Source organism: Bos indicus x Bos taurus, chromosome 2, assembly GCF_003369695.1.
Source record: "Bos indicus x Bos taurus breed Angus x Brahman F1 hybrid chromosome 2, Bos_hybrid_MaternalHap_v2.0, whole genome shotgun sequence".
NCBI lineage: Eukaryota > Metazoa > Chordata > Mammalia > Artiodactyla > Bovidae > Bos > Bos indicus x Bos taurus.
The window spans coordinates 62,205,925-62,229,344 of NC_040077.1; the positions used below are offsets into that span (position 1 = coordinate 62,205,925).

The 23,420-nt window shown below is 39.9% G+C and overlaps 1 protein-coding gene across 2 annotated transcripts in view; it reads left to right on the forward strand.

Annotated features, from left to right (window-relative positions):
• MAP3K19 (mitogen-activated protein kinase kinase kinase 19) overlaps positions 1–23,420 on the forward strand; it is a 58,551-nt gene that overhangs the window by 31,158 nt on the left and 3,973 nt on the right. The window contains exons 8-13 of one of the 2 annotated variants that reach the window (XM_027561969.1): positions 3,111–3,189; positions 4,115–4,371; positions 13,201–13,244; positions 15,163–17,613; positions 21,033–21,182; positions 22,627–23,324. In XM_027561969.1, coding sequence (XP_027417770.1) covers positions 3,111–3,189; positions 4,115–4,371; positions 13,201–13,244; positions 15,163–17,613; positions 21,033–21,182; positions 22,627–23,324 — 3,679 coding nt within the window. Of the gene's footprint in view, positions 1–3,110; positions 3,190–4,114; positions 4,372–13,200; positions 13,245–15,162; positions 17,614–18,614; positions 20,039–21,032; positions 21,183–22,626; positions 23,325–23,420 lie in introns of those variants that run through there. The other variant, XM_027561972.1, reaches the window with a different exon arrangement.

A 23,420-nucleotide genomic window follows, 5' to 3' on the forward strand; every position in this document is an offset into this window, starting at 1 on the left:
CACTGCCTCAGCCACAACTAGCATACAAAATGCTTCTACATTGACCTCAGACCCTCCCTCTGCTGTTGACACCCATATCAGCAAAAGGATACCTCCATATTATCTTCTCTTGTGTAACTCCTGGGTATCCATCTCTCAAGTTAGCTTTCTGAAAACTAGTGGCAAAAAAAGACTGGTAAATGTAGATGTAAAAAATTCTGTTGAAAATCATGATTTAGGAAACTATCAAAAGGTAGAGAGGTTATCAAAATATTTTGAACCTTGATTCCCATCCATTTAAACAAAGCAAGTAGAAAACACAGAAAAGTAAGACTTTTCTGGAGAAAATAATTTTTCTTCATTGAATGAATTAGGCTAGGCCAAATAAGTTTTTGTTTTAAAATTTTAGCACTTATATTAATAATTAGTCATCACTTTCTGACTTTATGAATATCATTTGCCCCTTTTCGGCAAGAAAGTTTATGTTTCTGGTTGTGTTTAAATGATGCCTCTTAGTTTCTCTCTACTATAACATTTTCTGGTGGGGTTAATTTGCATCTTCTTTCTGGAAAGATGCATTCAGATAGGAGCAAGTGTTTTATTTTCACATGTGACAGTACATCCGCTTTCCTGGACCACTCTTAGGTTCAGAGGCTCCTATGATCACTCACAGTGTTCAAAAGACAAAACAGAGAGTATATATGTTCCAAGATGATTTCAGTGTCAGAAAGTTTTTTAATATCCTTCACCTCACCCTGCCATTTACAACCAAATGTTTTTTCCCCATTTAGGAACCATTAACTTTTCACAATGTCTAAAAAGTCAGGAATTTCTTATACTTGCTATTGCATCTTACTTCCTTGGTTTAAAAAAAGAGAAATCAACCAATTAACAAATTTTTAGTTTATTAAATCTACTTAAAAACATTCTTGGTAAAAAAATCATCTAGGTTTATTAGTCCTCAATGATTCTAAAAATACAGTCATTGTTAAGAACATGTTCAAGTGAATATACTGCCCAATTTTCTAACTTCTACAGCAAAGTCTAATTGTGCCTAGTTTTACAGAGCATCCTTTTCACTGACAGTTGAGTTATTAGGAATGTATGCTGTATGTTTTTCTTACTCTAACATGTCAGCTAGGTGTTTGCCCTCAAGGATGACTACAAAAATGGTGTGAAAGACATCCATCTGCCTTTCATTACAAAAGTGGCCATGAGCCATCTCACAACCTCATGACTGTCAGTTTTTTCATCTCTAAAACGAAGGGTTTGGGTCCGATGACCTCTAAGTTCCTCCCAGCTCTATAATCCCAAGCCTGTCATGTTGTGCTACATAGTGTGGTGATAGGATATTTGAAAAGTTAAAAAGAAAATCCACCATTCCAAGGGAACTTCATTTTTAGAGATTGCAAAAAAAAAAAAAAAAACCCCCACAAAACTCCTTTTGGAAATATTTACTTTTTTTAAATGCACCACTCTTATAAATAACACAAGCATAAACATTTAACATTAAAAATGCTTTCCTTATGGTGGTTCCTATATATTTGACAAAATAGCCAATGTCCTTTAAAAATAATAAAAACTTTAATTGATACGCTGATGGTGATTAGGCTTCCCAGGTGGTGCTAGTGGTAAAGAACTTGCCTGCCAATGCAGGAGACCTAAGAGATGCAGGTTCGATCCCTGGGTCAGAAAGATTCCCTGGAGGAGGGCATGACAACCCACTCCAGTATTCTTGCCTAGAGAATCCCATGGACAGAGAAGCCTGGTGGGTTATAGCCCATAGGGTCACAGAAAGCCAGACATGACTGAAGCAACATAGCATGCACACACTGATGACGATAGCTATTAAGTAACTTTCCCAAGGTCCCCCCAGAAGTGGCAGGAGGGATAGAGACCCAGGTCTCTCTGATTCACGACCTGCTCACATCTCTATTCTTCGATCAGTGGAGCTGATTAAAACCATGGCTCCTCCAGCATCCACAGACTGAATGAATGGCTCTGACAGTTAGATGGATAAGCTGAATACTGGGAAAAGCCCTACATCTTCCTCGAAGGATATGCCTCTATGTTCTACACACACATTGCACACTTCTTTCACAGTGCTTATCTGGCTATGCGCTTCGCTTTCTTATTTGTAGTCTCTGCTAAGGCCACAGCTGTACCTTCTTTGTTTCCTTACATTTAGCACAATGAGTTACACTTGTCATATACTTGATATACTTATATCATATACTTGATAAAAACTTAGGAAAAAGTGAACAGGTGAAAATCTTAAAGGACAGACAGTTCTGGTATGGTTCACACTAGGTTTTTTGAATGTTATTTATTTTTTGTTTATATATTTATTGATTGTGCTATGCCTGCATTGCTGCCCAAGGGCTCTCTCTAGTTGTGGTGAGTGGGGACTGCTCTCTAGTTGCAGTGCACAGGCTTCTCATCGCAGTGGCTTCTCTTGTTGCAGAGCCCAGGCTCTAGGCATGCAGGCTGCAGTAGTTGTGGTGCATGGGCTTAGTTGTCCTGTGGCAACTAGATTTCATGTGAAACCTTCCTGGATCAAGGATTGAACCTGTGCCTTGGCAGGCGGACTCCTATCCACTGTACCACCAGGAAAGTCCCCACACTAGTTTTTAATGTCAATTTGTTTAATGTGCTATTTTGTAGGCATGCATCCACTCTATAAGTTGGAACTTTCTGTCTTAAGGGTTATACTAAAAGTTGCTCCTTGGAATCAGATAAGAGATGACCAAATGACAAATATAAGCAAGTTCCGATGGGGCAACATAAATTATCTCATTTAATTCTCACAACAGTCCTGTGAAGTAGGTGATATCAGTCACACTTTACAGAAGGAGGCCTTGTTTTCTCCAGTCAGAGAGAAAACACTGCTCATCATAAAGCTTTATTTTACTTCTGGAATGTTTTGTTATACAAATTCTTTGCCCTTTAAGCAAGCATTTATTTAGGACAGGAAAGATACAAAGATGGTTAAAACTCAGTTCCTAGTTAATGTTCATCATGTAATTACTAAGAATACATGAGCCAAATAACCAAAAATAAAACATTTGATTCCTGATTACCCCTGGAATTCATTACTTTCTTCTTATTATTACTGACCTGCACTTTCATAGGTGTTGAGATTATTGTTACTTTTCCGAGAGATGTCATCCATCCCCAAGAAACGGGCCAAGAAGAATTACCAGAAAACAAGTAAGAAGTATTATTTGAAAGGTTAGATTGGAATTAAAGTATATACTTGTGTGGCAACCCACATTCAGAAAAACATCCCCAAGCAGGGGTCATAATAAATAATTTTGTGGCAAGAGCTGGATAATAAATGTTTTATGCTTTGTGGGCCATATGGCCTCTGTTCCAATGAGTCAACTCTGCAGTTGTAACTTGAATGCCTCCATGGATGGTATATAAACAAATGGGTGTGGTTATGATCCAATCAAACTACCAAAGTGAGACTGGAAGCTGGATTTGGGCCAAGGACCATCATTTGCTGACCTTGCAGCAGTGCCACTCAAAACAGAGTTCTGAGGTCCTTCTGTTACCAGTCAATAACGAAGTCAGTATAGAACTTGGACATTTAAACCTTTAAAAAGATGTGTAGCCATTTAGTCAAGTAATTTTATATTTATTGATCTGATAGTGGAAAATTTTTTTATTTTCACGTTTTCAATTTTTGTTTAATTTTTATAGTCATTCACTTTGATTACATTTTACAAAAGTTTCAATCCATGATGCAATGTAAAATTTTAAATGGATTCTTCACCAAAGATAGTTTGAGAAGTACTGGGCTTTTGGAGAATGGTCAAAGGCCTCTGGTCAATGCCTTTGGAGAAGTACAAGGGTGCACCCCCTTATCTCTGCCTTTTCCTCCTCTGATTTCTCTGCTTGAGGAAACAGAGACTGGGAAAACCCAAGTGTGAGTGGCAGAGGGCTGCTGAGGTGGGGAGCAAGTCAGAGAATGGGGAGGTCTTGTTCTTTCAGCAATACAGCTATTCCACTCAGCAGTACCATTTGGAAATAGTCCTCCAAACTTTCCAGTGATGTCAGGTGGGCTAAGAACTGGAGATCCAGAAGACATGGGGAATGACTTTTAAATTAAACTATTTCCTTCCCCCTTTAGTCAGATAACCTCAGGGCATCAGGAATGGACACCAGCACATTCTGTTTCACTTCCAAAAAACATTGAGATGGTGGGCTTCAGGACAAAAATGGTAACCACGGAGCCTTTACTTGCAAAGAAAGAGGAACGTTCCCAGGAACTCTTCAATACGAACTTGGGCTTTTTGTTGCCAAGACCTCACTTAGAAACGATAATCTCCAAGTCTGTAGCCAGAGATGTTCCTCACTTTCTGAAGGGGCAGCCAAGGAAATCTGAAGGTGAGTTCATTGAATTATACAGTGATTCCTTTATTCTTTGGTCAATAAATATTTCTTTATTCATCTTTTTCTTAAGAATTTGAAAATCTTTACAGGGAATTCATATTTGGTTGATCTTTATCTGTGGGAGATTTGGGGGGCATACGGTAAGGATACTTTCATTCAAGATTTGAGTTAGCTGTTCTATCTAGCCCAAAACTTATTTACTAGATAGCACACTGATGCCAGCATTTCCCCTTAGTGCACTGCTGTCTTTGATATCTGCTTAACACTGTCCTAAACCAATTGACCTAAACCACCAGAGACAAACTTGCAAAATGCAATTTTGTATTTATTGGCTTATTGCAATGAGGGGTATTGCATAACAGAGGAAAGGTCAAACAAAGGAGAAAGAAAAAAAGCATAATTATGATAGGATTTGGGTGCAAGAAAAGTGAAGTCGCTCAGTTGTGTCTGACTCTTTGCAACTCCATGGACTGTAGCCTGCCAGGCTCCTCTGTTCATGGAATTTTCCAGGCAAGGTTACTGGAGTGGGTTGTCATTTCTTTCTGCTGACCCAGGGATTGAACCTTGGTCTCCCGCACTGCAGGCAGACTACTTACCATCTGAGCCACCAGGGAAGCATTAGGGTGTGAGAGTAGAGCTTAAATGAAATTTTTAAATGAAACAGCATTTAAATTTTTTTTAATTTTAAATTTATTGCGGTAAAATGTGCATAACATTCAATGTACTACTTTAACCATTTTAAAGCATACAGTTTAGTGGCATTAAATACATTTATATTGTGGCATGAACATCAACACTGCATCTCCAGAACTTTTCATCTTGTAAAACTGAAGCTTGACAGCCACAGGACTTTTTTTAATTTATGCTTTCATTATTTATATATTGATTATTTTTGGCTGTGCTGGGTCATCACTGCGGCATATGGGCTCTTCATTGCTGGGTCAGGGCTTTCTCTAGTTGCAGAATGGGGATTTCTCTAGTTGTAGTACTCAGGCTTCTCACTGCAGGGCTTTTCTTGTTGTAGCTCACAGGTTTAGTTGCTCCATGGCATGTGGAATCTTCCCAGACCAGGGATCAAACCCATGTTTCCTACATTGGCAGGCGGATTCTTAACACTGGACCACCAGGGAAGTCCAACACCCATTCAACTTAAACTCTCCTTTCTCCTGTTATCTCTGATAGCCACTGTTCTCCTGTTATCTCTGATAGCCACTGATACTTCCTATTTCTATGAAATAGACTATTCTAGGTCCCTCATAAAAGTGAAATCATTGAATAGTTGTCCTTCCCTGTCTGGCTGATTTCAGTTGACCTGATGTTGAAGCTGTGTTTCTAGAGGCTGTGTGTAAAAGTCAACATCAAACTGGACCGTGATATAGACCCAAGGGTCTTATTCCTTGAAATCTGCAAAGTTCACTCCCAGCTCTCCACAGCCTCTGTTCAGCCTCCTCTCTTTTCACTCTTCCTCACTGGACAATAAACATCAGCACCACCAAATGCCTTCCATTCCCAGAACAGATATGTGAATATTTTCACATACTGTTTTTTCCGCTGGAACATTAAGACATCCTTCAGGTATGCTCTTAGATATGCCTTCCTCTGGGAAGTCTTCCTGAATGTCTCTAAGACTGGGTAAGTCACCATGCCTTTGGACTCCCATAGAATCCTAACCTTATCTTCAACCAACACACATCATGCTAAATTGTCACTATCTTTTTATGTGCTGGTCTTCACCAGATGACAAAGGCAAAAACCATTACACCTCCCCACACAAAGCTCCAGATCTGACACGTAACTATTTTAAAAAATATATTGAATTAGTAGCAACAACAGCAGTAAACATTTATTGAGTGCTTATTACTTCAAGGCACAAATGTTCACTGATATAGCTAATATTAACATGCTTGTTTTATAAATGAGGCCTCAGGAGGTTAAGTGTATGCTCAGGTCACATAGCTAGTGGGTTACAGAGGCTGGGTTCAAACCTGGACCCCTATCTCCAAAGCCAACATATTTAAGCACCATGTCACATGTGTTCAGAGCTCACAACTCCCATCTGAGCCCCACTTTAATTATTAAGGGAAAAAAAGGAGAAACATAGTTTTCTAGAGGAGGTGAGTTTAGAGAAAAGGAGGGGCAGTTGGTACAGGTACCAAGTGGAGAAAGGATAGATGGAGAGACTGAACTGGACATTGTGGAAATAGCATTTCTCTTGGCCAAACCACAGAGAATCTTGAAGATGTAATAAAAGCAGCACATTCAAACAAAAACAAACTGGGTTAAGTCAGTATTCTGTAATGGGGTCTGCTCCATAGGTGTTATGATCTTGTCTGAAAAAATCAGCTGGGTTTACCAGGCTGGTGTTTGTTCTCTTAAAAAAATTTTTTTGTTGTTTACATGCAATCTTAAGATAATCAATAAATGTTGTTTAAGAAAAATTCAGAAAAGACAGATGAGCAGAAATAAAAAATAAGAAATAAGAAGCACAAATACTGTTTCTGGTTTCTTCTAGAATGCAATTCCACATTTTTAAATAATATGTTTATAACTACAGTGCTTGATTGCTCATAGATATTAGGATTTAAAAATTTAACATTACTCTCTGCACACAACGCAATCTTTGAAATCTTTGTGCTTTAAAAAATTAATATTTATGTTCTCCTCTAGGAGTTTTATAGTTTCTGGTCTTACGTTTAGATCTTTAATCCATTTTGAGTTTATTTTTGTGTATGGTGTTAGAAAGTGTTCTAGTTTCATTCTTTTACAAGTGGTTGACCAGATTTCCCAGCACCACTTGTTAAAGAGATTGTCTTTAATCCATTGTATATTCTTGCCTCCTTTGTCAAAGATAAGGTGTCCATATGTGCATGGATTTATCTCTGGGCTTTCTATTTTATTCCATTGATCTATATTTCTGTCTTTGTGCCAGTACCATACTGTCTTGATAACTGTGGCTTTGTAGTAGAGCTTGAAGTCAGGTAGGTTGATTCCTCCAGTTCCATTCTTCTTTCTCAAGATCGCTTTGGCTATTCGAGGTTTTTTGTATTTCCATACAAATTGTGAAATTATTTGTTCTAGCTCTGTGAAGAATACTGTTGGTAGCTTGATAGGGATTGCATTGAATCTATAAATTGCTTTGGGTAGTATACTCATTTTCACTATATTGATTCTTCCAATCCATGAACATGGTATATTTCTCCATCTATTAGTGTCCTCTTTGATTTCTTTCACCAGTGTTTTATAGTTTTCTATATATAGGTCTTTAGTTTCTTTAGGTAGATATATTCCTAAGTATTTTATAGGCAAAACACTCTCTGACATACATCACAGTAGGATCCTCTATGACCCATCTCCCAGAATATTGGAAATAAAAGCAAAAATAAACAAATGGGACCTAATTAACCTTAAAAGCTTCTGCACATCAAAGGAAACTATTAGCAAGGTGAAAAGACAGCCTTCAGAATGGGAGAAAATAATAGCAAATGAAGCAACTGACAAACAACTAATCTCAAAAATATACAAGCAACTCCTACAGCTCAACTCCAGAAAAATAAATGACCCAATCAAAAAATGGGCCACAGAACTAAATAGACATTTCTCCAAAGAAGACATACAGATGGCTAACAAACACATGAAAAGATGCTCAACATCACTCATTATCAGAGAAATGCAAATCAAAACCACTATGAGGTACCATTTCACACCAGTCAGAATGGCTGCGATCCAAAAGTCTACAAATAATAAATGCTGGAGAGGGTGTGGAGAAAAGGGAACCCTCTTACACTGTTGGTGGGAATGCAAACTAGTACAGCCACTATGGAGAACAGTGTGGAGATTCCTTAAAAAACTGGAAATAGAACTGCCTTATGATCCAGCAATCCCACTGCTGGGCATACACACTGAGGAAACCAGAAGGGAAAGAGACATGTGTATCACAATGTTCATCGCAGCACTGTTTATAATAGCCAGGACATGGAAGCAACCTAGATGCCCATCAGCAGATGAATGGATAAGAAAGCTGTGGTACATATACACAATGGAGTATTACTCAGCCATTAAAAAGAATACATTTGAATCAGTTCTAATGAGGTGGATGAAACTGGAGCCTATTATACAGAGTGAAGTAAGCCAGAAGGAAAAACACCAATACAGTATACTAACGCATATATATGGAATTTAGAAAGATGGTAACAATAACCTGGTGTATGAGACAGCAAAAGAGACACTGATGTATAGAACAGTCTTATGGACTCTGTGGGAGAGGGAGAGGGTGGGAAGATTTGGGAGAATGACATTGAAACATGTAAAATATCATATAAGAAACGAGTTGCCAGTCCAGGTTCGATGCACAATACTGGATGCTTGGGGCTGGTGCACTGGGACGACCCAGAGGGATGGTATGGGGAGGGAGGAGGGAGGAGGGTTCAGGATGGGGAACACATGTATACCTGTGGTGGATTCATTTTGATATTTGGCAAAACTAATACAATTATGTAAAATTTAAAAATAAAATAAAATTTAAAAAATAAAATAAAATAAATAAGGAATAAATAGGAAAAATGTATAGAATGTGGAAGAAAATAATAAAAAAAAAAACTACCAAGAAAGGGAAATATGAAAGTATTTTAGACAAGTGTTTTGGAAGCACTTGTCTGTGAGTTATATAAAATTTGAATAATTTATCTTAATTTTGAACATATCCTAGGTGTATTAATAAATATATCAGAAGTTTAGATTCATGCTTTCATATTTACAAAAAAATGATGATACAGCTTCATTTCAAAAGCAAAGAATCAGACACCACAGAAGTGATGGTGTGCACACACACACACACACACACACTGCACACATGTTAGCTAAATTCACTATGAATTTTTTTGGTAAGACAGTTTTCCAAGCTCTAAACTGCATTATTGCAGATTCCAAATTAACTGAGTGATAATGAGAGTTTTAAGCTCTATTCCTTTTTCCAATGGAAATTTTAAAATATATGCAGGGTAGTCATTGAAACATATATACTAACATCTTCTCCAATGTATTTATTTTCTAATTTCATATAAAATGATAAATCTATGTTCACTATACAAAGTGAAATAAAAATAAAATATCTGAATAATAGACAAATTGTCTAGCCTAGTGTGCTATGAAAACCTTGAAAATCTAATAGATCTAAGGATGCTGTAGAATGATGGAACCTATCTTCTTTGAAAAATTAATATTTTAAGTATTATCAATAATATAATTTGGATCATATAAATAAGTACAATTACTCAAAGGATTAAATTGTCATTATTAAAACTATTCATTGTTATTATCTAAAAAAAATTAATATTTAATGTCTCCCTTATTATGACTAGGTAAAATATCATTCACTCACAGCTGAGCCCCAGACTGTGCTTTGATGGCATTGCTTTTCTTTTGAGTCATTCTATTTATCCTGTCTTTAATAACCGCTTCATTTTAGCATTTGTTTACTTTTTGTATATCTGTCGCTAATTCATCCCCATCCTGTCTAATGGACCTGAGAAACGCACCTCAATACAGGCAACTGCACACCAGGTAATTCACTAGTTTGTTTTGTTTTTGGAGACATTACTCCTGGAACATTCTGCCCTCCCGTTTCACTCTGTGTTCCTTGGTCCTTGGACCTCCTGACCAGCTGTCTCTCTGGGAGTTCCTCACTATGATCCTGGAAGTGCCTTGGCTCTCTGTGTTTGATCCCTGTGTGCTGCGTACACAGCTTCCTCTCCCTTGGTTTATACCTCATTTGGCGGCGGCGGGGTCGGGGGGGTACATAATTTCAGGAGCTTCCTGAAGATGCATGGATTATATTAATGGTAGTTTTTCACCATCTCTGTTTCCTCTGAGCTCTTTTCTTTCTTTCTGTTTTGTTCTCCATATTTTCATGTTAGAGGCTGTTCCCATATGTCAGTTGATCCTTGGTGATTATTGGTTTTTAAGAGGGGGAGTCTAAAAAGTGCCAGGGGCTCACGCGGACTTGTGGAATGGGCAGAGGTGTGAATGGCTGGGTGAGGGATTTCTCTCAGCTAGTTTTCCAGTGAGAAGAATCCAGCCTCCTGCCTGTAGGTTATAAGACTTGAGTGTCACATGTCAAGGTCGAAGCTTTCATTTATCCTCACATTTTCACTCCAGCACCCCGGTTCTGCTCTCAGCTTTACCTAGCACCTTAGCATCTTTCAGGCTCTTCAGAGTATACACTTCCAGCCAGGAATGGAGAAGAGCAACCCTCAGCTATTGGGGCAGGACAGGGAGTCTGGAATCTACTGCTCATACCGACTGAAGCAACCCCTTGTTTCAGTCTTACTTGCATCCCCACCTTTAGAGGTGTCTGGTATTAATATTTTCAGTTCCTTCTCCTTTCTGGGGTTCTCGTTTCTTGTTGAGTTCTCCCTGCTGCAGAGAAAGCTGACAACTCAATAGGTTATTATTTATCCATATAGTTTTCACTGTCAGAAATTTCACTGATGTCATGCATGTGCTACTTTACCTGCTGGGTTTCTGTTGTTATTCTTCCTTACCTTTTAATTATTTATTTTTTTGTTTGGCTGGGCGACTTGCAGGATCTTAGTTCCCCAACCAGGGCCCCAGTAGTGAATGCACTGAGCCCTAACCACTGGACACCAGGGAGTTCCTTTCTTTATCTTTAAAAAAAAAAAAATTAGTTTACTATCATTTTAGTGGAGTTTGTGGAGAGAGAGGAAGAAAATTTGTACATTCAATCTTTTAACTCATACTTTTAGTTCAATACTCTTTTTATGAGATTGACATGCTACCTACTGCCCTAAGGAGGCAAGTTTTGATACACATTTTTAAAGGCTTTCAATAAATATGATCCCATTACCTACTGGAAAGATCTTACCTCTACATTCTCATCAGAAATATAAAGAGTGCCTTTCCATCTCATGTCATTCCTCATCAATACTGGAGAGTATCCCTCTAAATATTTATAATAACTGAAAGATTTTTTAGCTCAGAGGATTATAGCCAACTATAAATCATATTTAGTTATATTTCTAGTATTATTTTGTAATATATTTTACACAGAATGTCTCAACCTTTAGAATACAACCTCTATGAGAGCAAGAATTCTGTCTGTCATTCACAATTATATTGTCATCATCTGGGACAGTGTTGGCTACTCAATAGGAACTCAATAAATATTGGCTGAATAAATGGATAAAGAATTGGGGTGGTTCTTTGGCCAGCTGTGGCTAAGCAGAATGCCTGCATCCTTTCTTATTGGGATCCTCTTTTTAGGTGACCGTTTTTTGCTTGAGAATGGCTTCTCTCCCTGTTATACATCTCAGAGAGATTTCTTGAAGGGAAATTTCAAAATGGCAGCCTGTGCCTAAAAAAGGTCCTACAGACATTTTTTTTTTTTTTTTGCCTTCAGAGTATTTTTAAAAAGAAAGCGAGGGAGATTTCACATAAAGTCTCCAGCCTTCTGGCTTCCCTTGGCAATTGGAAGATCTAGCAGTGCTGGATTACCCAGCCGGAATGGACAATACCAACTGAAACTGGGAAATGGATGCCCCAGTAGTTGGGGCACATGATTTTAGTTCACCACTGTCCCTACTTGCCCCACGTCATCCATTTATGTGCCTTCTTCTACCCACTGCAATATTCTTGGGCTTCCCTTGTGGCTCAGCTGGTAAAGAATCTGCCTGCAACGTGGGAGACCTGGGTTCGATCCCTGGGTTGGGAAGATCCCCTGGAGAAGGGAAAGGCTACCCACCCCAGTATTCTGTACAGCCCATGGAGTCGCCAAGAGTCAGACATGACTAAGCTACTTTCACTTTAACCCTGAATACGTTTGGAGCCTTTGGCTTCAGTTTTAAGCTGCAATGGTGAGTGGGGTTTTAGGGACCATTCTGATGTTTTCGTAAGAAGAAAACAACTAGGTTTTACCCTTCCTGGTAAATTCCATCTCACCCTTCCCTGCACCCCTTCAGACTTTATGCTGTATCCCATATTTGAGTTCAAACAACAGTTGCGAGACAATAATACGCAAATATTTTCACATTTCTGTGAAGTCTGGGTTTTCTGAGTAAAAAGCATTGAGAGACCAATTTAAAAAAGGATTGAAGGACAAATATGGCTTGGAAATTAGAGATAAGATATTGCTCCAGAAAGATCAAGGCTGATTTTGCCAAATGCCGTTTGCTTAACTTTCTAGGGTAAGAAACAAACAAACAAGACTCAGACACATTTCCCTTTTCTCCTAGAGACATTAGCATACATTTCATAGTAAAGGTCTCTCTTTCTTGGAAGGGAAAGATGGTTCGAACTGCCGACACTCTCTGTAAGCTCTGAGTCTCCTAATTTCAGGGTCTCCTCCTGTGGTGCAACCTCACCACGTGTGCAGGGAAATATCTGGTTCTCATTGCACCAGCTTGCAGGGAAGCAGGGTGCAAGGAACTGGCACTGGGATGACTCATGGGTGATAAGTGCTCTATTTTCTGATCCAGAGGGCGCGTGTTTCCAGAAGGAATATAAATAAAAATAAGTAAATAAATGTCAGACGATGTGTGTACAAATGTTATAAATATAAAACATATGTATAACATGTATTTATATAAAAACCAGTATGTTAAAATAACATCCCCCTAAGTGGCAGTAGTTTTGTGTGGTGATTCTGCACCCACCTCCATGTAGATCACATCTGGAAAAACTTCATTTTACCAACTTTTCCTCAAACCTCAGAGCCAGGATCACTCCATCCACATCCCCTGGCTTAGTGCTGACTGTGTTCACCCTACTACTAAGAATACCTAATAATAATTATTATTTTTCTTATTACAGAGTTTTCTATCTCTGACATGAAGTATAGTAGCCGAAGAATTGAGGTAAGAGTAGTTTTGAGCATTTTTGACTTACGAATTAAAACCAAAGAATCTTGTCAGAGACAAATTCTATCAAAAAACTCAGAACCCAAATCCTCAGCATATAATCTTGTAAAAACAACAACTCACATATAGTTTATAGAGGAGCAAATAATTTCTGAGAAAATTATATCTTGACATGTATATATATATTTTCTGGGTATAGTTCTCCACATTATGAAGTGAGTAGCTCTTTTGGACATACCTAATTTTTCTTTTTTTAATGCATTGAGAAGTTAGGTGATTCTTTTTCCATGGTAGAAAGATTTTCCCGGTTGTCTCATTCGTTAAGTAAAGCATTTTGAAAGAGGCTTGCAGTTCTCCAACTGTCTGACTCTTCTGTATCCTTTAAGTCTTTGAGAAAATACATATATATTGCTTAGTGTTGAAAAAAAAAGTTCATTTGCCTAAAAAAAAAAAAAAAAAAAAAAAAGGCTGCTACTAGGGAGATGTTTAAAGCACTGGAAGAATCTGCTTGTACTTTTGAGAAGTCATGTAGGCAATAAAACTGGGGAATTATACTGTGTCTCTCCTGTTTTTCATGCCTATTTCTAGTCAGATTTCTTTTCCTCTCTTTTAACACGCGGGTGGCAACAGAATGAAAATTAAACATGTAGCTCTTAGTTACCACTCATGATCTATGCTTTTCTATGCTATATCATTAGGTTTCAAATCTATATACACAAGGCCACAGTGAAACGTGTAAAGAGTTTATAGCTTAACTGAGCAAAAAGCTGAATATTATATATTGGGTTACACTGACCTCTAGAGGCTGATAATAATAAGACCTGGCATGCTGCAGTCCATGGGGTCACAAGGAGTCGGATACAACTGAGAGACTAAACTGAACTGAATTTGAAAATAGTTGGAAGGCCAAGGAAATTTTAAAAATTTAGTGAGCTAACTTTCTCTTTTTAGATTTTTTGGCCACACTTCAAGGAATATGGGAACTTAATTCCCCAACCAGGGATCGAACCCACATCCCTGGCAGTGGAAGTACGGAGGCCCAGCCACTGGACCATCCAGGAAGTCCCAGGAGCTAACTTTCAAGTGTATAGCATGGCAGATTTATAAGCCACCTTCAGCAAAACAATTCAGCCAAGCAATGAGGAGTAGTTGTGTTCCATATGAAAATTCTGAGTTGGTCTGAATGATCACAGAGTAAATAAACGTAACAGCAATTTTAAGCCGTTCTAAGCGGGAATTTTAGGAGAAGGCACTGGCAACCCACTCCAGTACTCTTGCCTGGAAAATCCCATGGACGGAGGAGCCTGGTGGGCTGCAGTCCATGGGGTCACTAAGAGTTGGACACGACTGAGCGACTTCACTTTCACTTTTCACTTTCATGCATTGGAGAAGGAAATGGCAACCCACTCCAGTGTTCTTGCCTGGAGAATCCCAGGGACGGAGGAGCCTGGTGGGCTGCCATCTATGGGGTCGCACAGAGTCAGACATGACTGATGTGACTTAGCAGCATCAAGTGGGAATTTTAAGTTTTGAATAAATTCATTGGAAAGTAAACAGGAAAGAGAATAGATACGAAGTAGAAATAAAACAGAATGTAAACAGAAATGACAATAGAAATCTTTAAAAATGTAAATGTTTTATAATTTATATGATAGAGGCTTTATTTTTAATAGATAAGCATGAATCTTGTCATGTTAATATTAATATTAGTTTTTAAAAGTATTGTCTTACCTTGGTCCTAAGAAAACACCAGGAATGAGATTTTAGTTTTTTCAATTGTGATCTCCAGAATAACTTTGTACTTTAAAGCCCTTCCTAAAGAGAATCTTAAAATCTCTTCACATTACTTGAAACCAGTTAACATGAAATGCATATGTGTTTCTACATTCATTAATTTTTCTTTCTTTCCTTTTAGTTCTCTCTGCCACCACTATCATCTCTGCCCATGAGATCTGGTCTCCTTACTATACCCCTAAGTCACAAGGATCAAAAAGCGAGAGAAAGAAATATGCCACGCCTTGTATCTTTCATACCTAAGTTCTCAGAGCCTATTAGTCAATCTGATGAATTTAGACCATCAAATAAGCAGAAGGAAGCACCGATCAAGATGTTAGCAGATCAGACTCTCAGATCCTTTGACGGTTCTATTTGGTCCAGAAACATGTGCTCTTTTTGGAAGGCTCACCATCACAGACAACATCTGGAAAAGGAAGCGAGTAGGAAATCCAAGGAAAGAGAAGGATGTGTCAACATTGAAGTCTTTCACTTTGAAAAAGGACAATCTTTAGTGTCCCTGGAGAATTTCAAGGAAGGCAACTTTCCTACAGGTAGGGAAGAGGATACTGACTGCCATGGTAATGAACTGAGAAGAGCAGAAGAGAACGCTCCATCTCTTTCATCAGGAAAGAAAGGGGATTCAGGAGCCAGAAACTATGAACAAGATTCAGAAGTTGGATATACCAAGCCAATCAAGTTCCAAGAAGCCCTGCCATCAGATATAGGTCTAAGCCAGGATGAAGGGACTAAAAGTGATAAAGCTGATTCAAAAAGTGCTTCAGCACTTAAAGGCAAAGCAATTGAACTAGACCATATTTCAGAAGATTATACTCTTCGTAAAAGTTTGTCTGATGCAGTCACTGATGGCCCCATTGAAAAGCTCTCAGAAGATCATAGCAGCATGGAGACAAGCACAAAAATATCAGTAGCAGAAACAACCAAACCAGAAATGAATGGGACGGTGCCTCTTATCCACATCACTTTCCCTGGAGATGAAACTCCCAAAGAACCAGCAATAACCAAACCAAGCATCCAAAAACGAAAGGGCATCCTTCGTAGCAATAGTAGCTTGAACATACTTGCACACCAAGAAAATGACAGGCATAAGGTGAAAACCCAGAGAAATAAGTTAGATTCAAAGACCAAGACCAGTAACAGGACACCTCAAAATTTCATGATTTCCACTGAAGTTTCTGTGAAGCCTACCACGCATAAAACCAGTATAAAAACTCAAGTTTTTCCTGCTTTGGGGCTTGTGGATCCCAGACCTTGGCAACCACCCAAGTTTCAAAGGAGAATGCCACAGACAGAAAGGAAGCAATCTGCTTACCAGGCTTTGAAACCTAAAAAGCCGTCATTCCCTTGCCTCTATAAAAATCCAGGAATAGAAAAGTCTTCTGTTCCTCTCTCTGCTCAACCAGCAGAGCCAAGACTGAATTACTTAGATCTGAAGTATAGTGACATGTTCAAAGAGATCAATTCAACTGCGAATGGGCCTGGAATCTATGAAATGTTTGGAACTCCTGTTTATTGTCACATGCGAGAGGCTGAACGGCATGAAAACAAGTATCACCGAGAGATATGCTCAGCTCCATCAGGCAGATGTATCACCAATAAATGTCGATCTTCACACAGTGAGAGTAGCAGCAATAGCCGAAACAGACTTTCTCAGAAAAGACCGCATAGTAAACCCCCCAAATCTTCTCTTGGCATTAAACAAAAGCACAGAAGTTTAATTTCTAAAGAAAAGGATTTCCAGGCTGTAGGTAGCACCCTACAAGATGCTGAAAATGGTGATGGCATTTCAGAAACAGGGTGGCAGATTAAGTCTTCAGGAAATGACTTTCTATCTTCGAAAGATGAAGTTCAGCCCATGAACTTGGTTCAGGCTCATGAGCAGTTCACTGAACAGAATGATTTCTTTCCTGTCTCAGATTTGTCCATTGTTGAAGAAGTCTCTATGGAAGAGTCGGCTGATGAAGAAGACATTTCTAACAATCAGATACTTGCCACGCGCCTCAGAGATCTGCATCAGCTTGAAGAGATACGCCACCAGACCCCATTTGTCCTTTCAGAAAACAGCTGGGCAGTACCCAGTGAGAAGAGTTCCAACATGCATGTACTGCAAGAAGAGCAGAAGGTAGCATCTCCCGGTGAAACAAATGCCAACCAAATTTTAACTAACAATGTAGACTTTGATAGTTTTTCAGATAAGTCAAAAACTCTTAGGAGTTTCTCTTCCCAAGAGAAACAAGAAAGTGTAACTTCTCAAGCATATCAACACTGGGCGCTGTTTTTGGATCATGATAGTTTAACTAATGAGTCAATTCCATATCAAACACTTGGAAAAACTTTAAATGATGCAGATTCAATTTCCCAAGAAATTCTAGACTCTGTAAAGAATGAAGAATTGACAGATGAACTCTTAGGTTGTCTAGCTGCAGAACTATTAGCTCTTGATGAGAAAGATGACAACTCTTGCCAAATAATGGCAGATGAAACAGATCCTGAAAGCCGAGATTTTGTCCTCAGCAAGAGAGGAAATAGCATGCAAGAATTAGGTAGAGAGACAACAAATGTCAAAATACAGGTTGGTATAACTAGAATCGGGCTTTCCTAGTGGTTCAGACAGTAAAGAATCCACATGCAATTCGGAAGACCTGGGTTTGATCCCTGGGTTGGGAAAATCCCCTGGAGGAGGGCATATCAACCCACTCCAGTGTTCTTGCCTGGAAAATTCCATAGACAGAGGAGCCTGGAGGGCTATAGTCCATGGGGTTGCAAAGAGTCAGACACAATTGCGTGACTAAGCACCGCACATCACATAACTAATAATCAGAGATTCACTGGGGCGGGAAGGGACCTCAGAGACACTGTGCTTCAAACCCCTTATTTTCAAATGGGGAATCAGAAACCCTAAGGAGTTAAACAGTTTCATCAAGGTTTCATTGTTTGGTTGCAAGTTTGGAATCCAGGTCCCCTGACTCTCATGCTGTTTTCATTATGCTGCCTCACTTCTAGAATTTAGCTAGCCTGACACTGCTTTGGAATCACTTTGGGCACATTACTGTAGCAAAACTACTTACTAAAATAGGTAGATATTATATTTGGTGATGATATTTTCAATCAACAACTAACAGCTGGGAGATAATTGTGGGTAAAGCATTACTCTAGGTGGTATGTGAGATACACAGCCCCTGAAGTAGCTCACCATCTAGTTCCAAAAAACATACGAAGACACAAAAAGATCTTTTCTCAGAGATTCCCTGCACTTGAGCATTTGTTGCCAAATGGTTTGCTTTAATAGAAAAATATTATTGATGCCTCCTATGTTCCTGGTATTGGGATAAGAACTGGAGACATGATAGGGTACAAGACACAGCCATTGCTCTCAAGAAAACATAAGCAATAATCCTGAATACATTAAAAAAATTTTGTTTGGCATTGGAGTTGGGATGGGGAGAAGAATATTAACAGGTGGTAGGGTTACGGCTGTTTTAGTTTTCACTGAAGTATATCACCCTCCGGTTCTACTAAATTTTTTTTAAGATGAAAGTTTTTGTTTGTTTGCTTGTTCTCCTACCCCAACAGACTTGGAGTTTGTTTATTGGCTGTACCTTGTGGCATGCAGGATCTTAGCTCCCTGATCAGGATTAGAACTCGCACCCCCTGCTTTGGAAAAGTGTGAAGTCTTAACCACTGGACCACCAGGGAAGTCCTATCTTCTCCTAAATTTTTAAGATAGAAGCATTCGGTTTAGCTGAAACAGTCACTAAACACTAACTAGGGTTATATCATGCTCTTTCAGGATCAGAAATAATTATTGTAAATAATTGAACAGAAGAATACACAAGGTGAGAACTTGACATATATGAGTGAGACACATTATACTGTCTCCTTTCTGTCTTCATAACAGCTCCATGAGATCAGTCCTGGAGGTAATAACAAGTCTCCATTCTGCAGATGAGGAAATCGAGGTTTAGAAAGTCTCACAGGGAGTGAGTGGTGGGGAGGGGCATCCTGATTCCAGCCCAACACTTTTAATCACTATACAGTGGGAATATTCCTTGCCATAATAGGCCAGCTCCACCCTCATGGTGAGCGTGGTCTCTGCTGGGAGGTGGATAGTGATGCAGAAAGGCTGCCAGGCTTGGGTGGGAGACAGGGGTACATGTGTACACGCCTGTGTGTCTGAGATGGGTCTACAAGTCTGCCAGTTCACATTCAAGAAAAGCTAACAAGCTGGTAAATATAATCAGCCCATAATCCTACCCTGCAATTGGAATAAAAAACTGACCTTCTGTGATCTTTCATTTCCAAGCAGTCCTTATATTTCAATTTGAATAGAAACATGAAAGGCTGGGGAGGAGGAGGAACCCATGAGGCCCTTTGAAGGCACCTGGGGTCATTTCTAAGAAAGGTGATCCTGTGCCATGTCTTATTCTTAAGGGCCTTCTCTGTGCCTCTACATCACCATCATCATTTATTTTTAAGAACTCTTAGAGGAGATCAAGACAAAGTATTTTTGGTTCTGATCAAACAGTTGGAAAACATGGTGTAAGCTCTACAAAGATACTTATTTCCCAAGGGCAGGGCCTCTAAAGGTTTACTGTGGATACATATCTCTTGAGGATCACACTGAAATGTAGAACTGATTCCATATGTCTGAGGTCTGAGATTCTGCAAGTTTAACCGGCTCCCATGGGATATTGATAGAGCTGGTTCGCAGATTCTCCTTTGAGTAGCAAGGGTCTAGAGGACCACGGATCTTCAGTCTATTGCAGCTGGTCTTGACCTTCAGACTTGCTTGTTATGCTTGTGCATGCATGCACATGTATGTAAGAAAGAAGGTTTGGGGAATTCCCTGGGAATCCAGTGGTTAAGACTCCCGAAGGCTCTGGTTCAACCCCTGATTGAGGACCTAAGATGCCACAAGATATGTGGTACAGCCAAAAAAAAAGGAGAGAGAGAATATCTATATGTATGTATATTTGTGTATAAATGTGTGTATGTGTATGGAAATGTAGGTATAAATTCTTTTATGTGTGTGTGTGTGTTTGCGTGTATGGGTGTGTTGTGGAAATAGAACAGGCAAAGGCTATTTATTCAGAGCTCATTATAACAAAGGAGTCAACCACCATTTTTTGCATTTGGTAGAGACTCAAATGGAGAGGGCAATGGCACCCCACTCCAGTACTCTTGCCTGGAAAATCCCATGGACAGAGGAGCCTGGTAGGCTGCAGTCCGTGGGGTCACTAAGAGTCGGACATGACTGAGTGACTTCACTTTGACTTTTCACTTTCATGCATTGGAGAAGGAAATGGCAACCCACTCCAGTATTCTTGCCTAGAGAATCCCAGGGATAGGGGAGCCTGGTGGGCTGCTGTCTATGGAGTCACACAGAGTCGGACATGACTGAAGCAACTTAGCAGCAGCAGCAGCAGCAGCAGCAGCAGCAGAGATTCAAAAAAGCAGGCAGAGGAGTGAGAAAGATTTTTAGTGGAAAAAGGCTTCAGGTGTGCCCTGATTTGGAGAAGGTAATGGCACCCCACTCCAGTACTTTTGCCTGGAAAATCCCATGGACGGAGGAGCCTGGAAGGCTGCAGTCCATGGGGTTGCTGAGGGTCGGGCACGACTGAGTGACTTCCCTTTCAATTTTCACTTTCCTGCATTGGAGAAGGAAATGGCAACCCACTCCAGTGTTCTTGCCTGGAGAATCCCATGGACGGGGGAGCCTGGTGGGCTGCTGTCTATGGGGTTGCACAGAGTTGGATAGGACTGAAGTGACTTAGCAGCAGCAGCAGTGCCCTGATTGGAAGCTGTTGTTCTGGGGAGGTTGTTGTGGGGGCTGGTTAACTGGAAGGGGCCTCCCGTGTGATTGGTTAAGGGTGCATATTTGGCCTTCTCTGATTGGTCCGAAGTTAGAAAAGGAAGATTCTCCTATCTGCCCTTTCTCTCTGTCCCAAGGACTCAATGTAATGATGACATTTTTTTGTCTCATTCTTCCAGAGATACAGTAATGGCTTCAGGAGATATGACAAAGAGGAGAGATTTTTCAACCCACATGAAAAAAAGACATTTTCTGAAAATAGTTTAAAGTACGAAGAATCTATCCTGTGGACCAAGGGTGAGATCCTCGGGAAGGGAGCATATGGCACAGTAAGTGAAACAGGAAGCTTGCTGAAATAAAAAAAACCCATTCCTCCTTGACCCCTCCCTCTTTTCTAATCTTCCTGTTTGCCCTCCCCACTCCATATACACTTTTACTTAGAGATCTTTCAGTTGGAAGTAGTAGGAAACCCAACCCAAACCACCTTGAAGAAAAGGATGTCCACTGTTTTATGCAACTGAAGTGTCTGGAGTAGGTCTGACTTGGGGCACAGCTGGTTTCAGAGGTCAAATAACGTCATCAGAGTCTGGCCTCTCTGTCTCTCCTTTTGGCTCTCGTTCTCAGGCTCGTTCTCAGGCTTCATGGGGTGGTTCAGTTCAGTTCAGTCACTCAGTCGTGTCCGACTCTTTGCAACCCCATGAATTGCAGCACGCCAGGCCTCCCTGTCCATCACCAACTGCTGGAGTCCACCCAAACCCATGCCCATTGAGTCAGTGATGCCAACCAACCATCTCATCTTCTGTCGCCCCCTTCTCTTCCTGCCCTCAATCTTTCCCAGGATCAGGGTCTTTTCAAATGAGTCAGCTCTTCGCTTCAGGTGGCCAAAATATTGGAGTTTCAGCTTCAACATCAGTCCTTCCAATGAACACCCAGGATTGATCTCCTTTAGGATGGACTGGTTGGATCTCCTTTCAGTCCAGGGGACTGTCAAGAGTCTTCTCCAACACCACAGTTCAAAAGCATCAATTCTTTGGTGCTCATTGTATTTCTAGCCTCTCCTTCTCTGAGGGTCAAGTCCTGTGGGAAAGAGGTCTTTTTGTTCAACAATTCAAGTTATGTTACCCAAAGTTGGGAGAGCCATTGCCAAGAAGCAAAAACAAAAGATATTTCTTATATTTTGTGAATTGCATAAAATACCATCTAAAGTCCCAGCTGCTGCTGCTAAGTCGTTTCAGTCGTGTCTGAGTCTGTGCGACCCCACAGACAGCAGCCCACTAGGCTCCTCTGTCCCTGGGATTCTCCAGGCAAGAATACTGGAGTGGGTTGCCATTTGGGGTATATGTATATGCATAGCTGATTCACTTTGCTGTACACTTGAAACTAACACAATATTGTAAATCAACTGCAGTCCAATAAAAATTATTACTCCAAAAAAATTTTTTTAAAAGCCCAAGCACTGTACATGGTATTGGGTTAACCAAAAAGTTTGTTTGGGTTTTTCAGTAAGATGGTATGGAAAAACCTGAACAAACTTTTTGGGCAACCCAGTATTTGCACAGATTGCTAGAGATGACTGAACCTAAGCTATTATGATATGCATTCACCATGCTACTTATCCCAATCTTTGCTTCCTTGCAACTTTCAATTTGTTTAAGTATAATACTTCACATTTACACAAGGATGTATCATCTTAGAGAAAAACCAGGGTTTGGGAGGCATTTTGTGAATGAGTCACTTTTTATATTTAATAATAAGGTATTGGTTTGCTTCTAGGTATATTGTGGTCTTACTAGCCAAGGACAGCTAATAGCTGTAAAACAGGTGGCTTTGGATACCTCTGATAAATTAGCTACTGTAAAAGAATATCAGAAACTGCAGGAAGAAGTCGATTTGCTCAAAGCCTTGAAACATGTCAACATTGTGGCCTATTTGGGGACATGCTTGGAGGAAAACATCTTAAGCATTTTCATGGAGTTTGTTCCTGGTGGCTCCATCTCTAGTATTATAAACCGTTTTGGGCCATTGCCTGAGATGGTGTTCTGCAAATATACAGAACAAATTCTGCAAGGTGTTGCTTATCTCCATGAGAACTGTGTGGTGCATAGAGATATCAAAGGAAATAATGTTATGCTTATGCCAACTGGAATCATAAAGCTGATTGACTTTGGCTGTGCCAAGCGTTTGGCCTGGGCTGGCCTAAATGGCACCCACAGTGACATGCTCAAGTCCATGCATGGGACTCCATATTGGATGGCCCCAGAAGTCATCAATGAGTCTGGCTATGGACGGAAGTCAGACATCTGGAGCATTGGCTGCACTGTGTTTGAGATGGCCACTGGGAAGCCTCCACTGGCTTCCATGGACAGGATGGCAGCCATGTTTTACATTGGCGCACACCGAGGGCTGATGCCTCCTTTACCAGATTGCTTCTCAGAAAACGCAGCAGACTTTGTGCGTGCATGCCTCACCAGGTAAGAAACTGAAAGCAAGAAAGGAGGATAAATCCCCAGAGATTTCAAGCAGTTGACATTTCCCCTGAGATGTATGGCCCATTTTTAGCTCTGCTC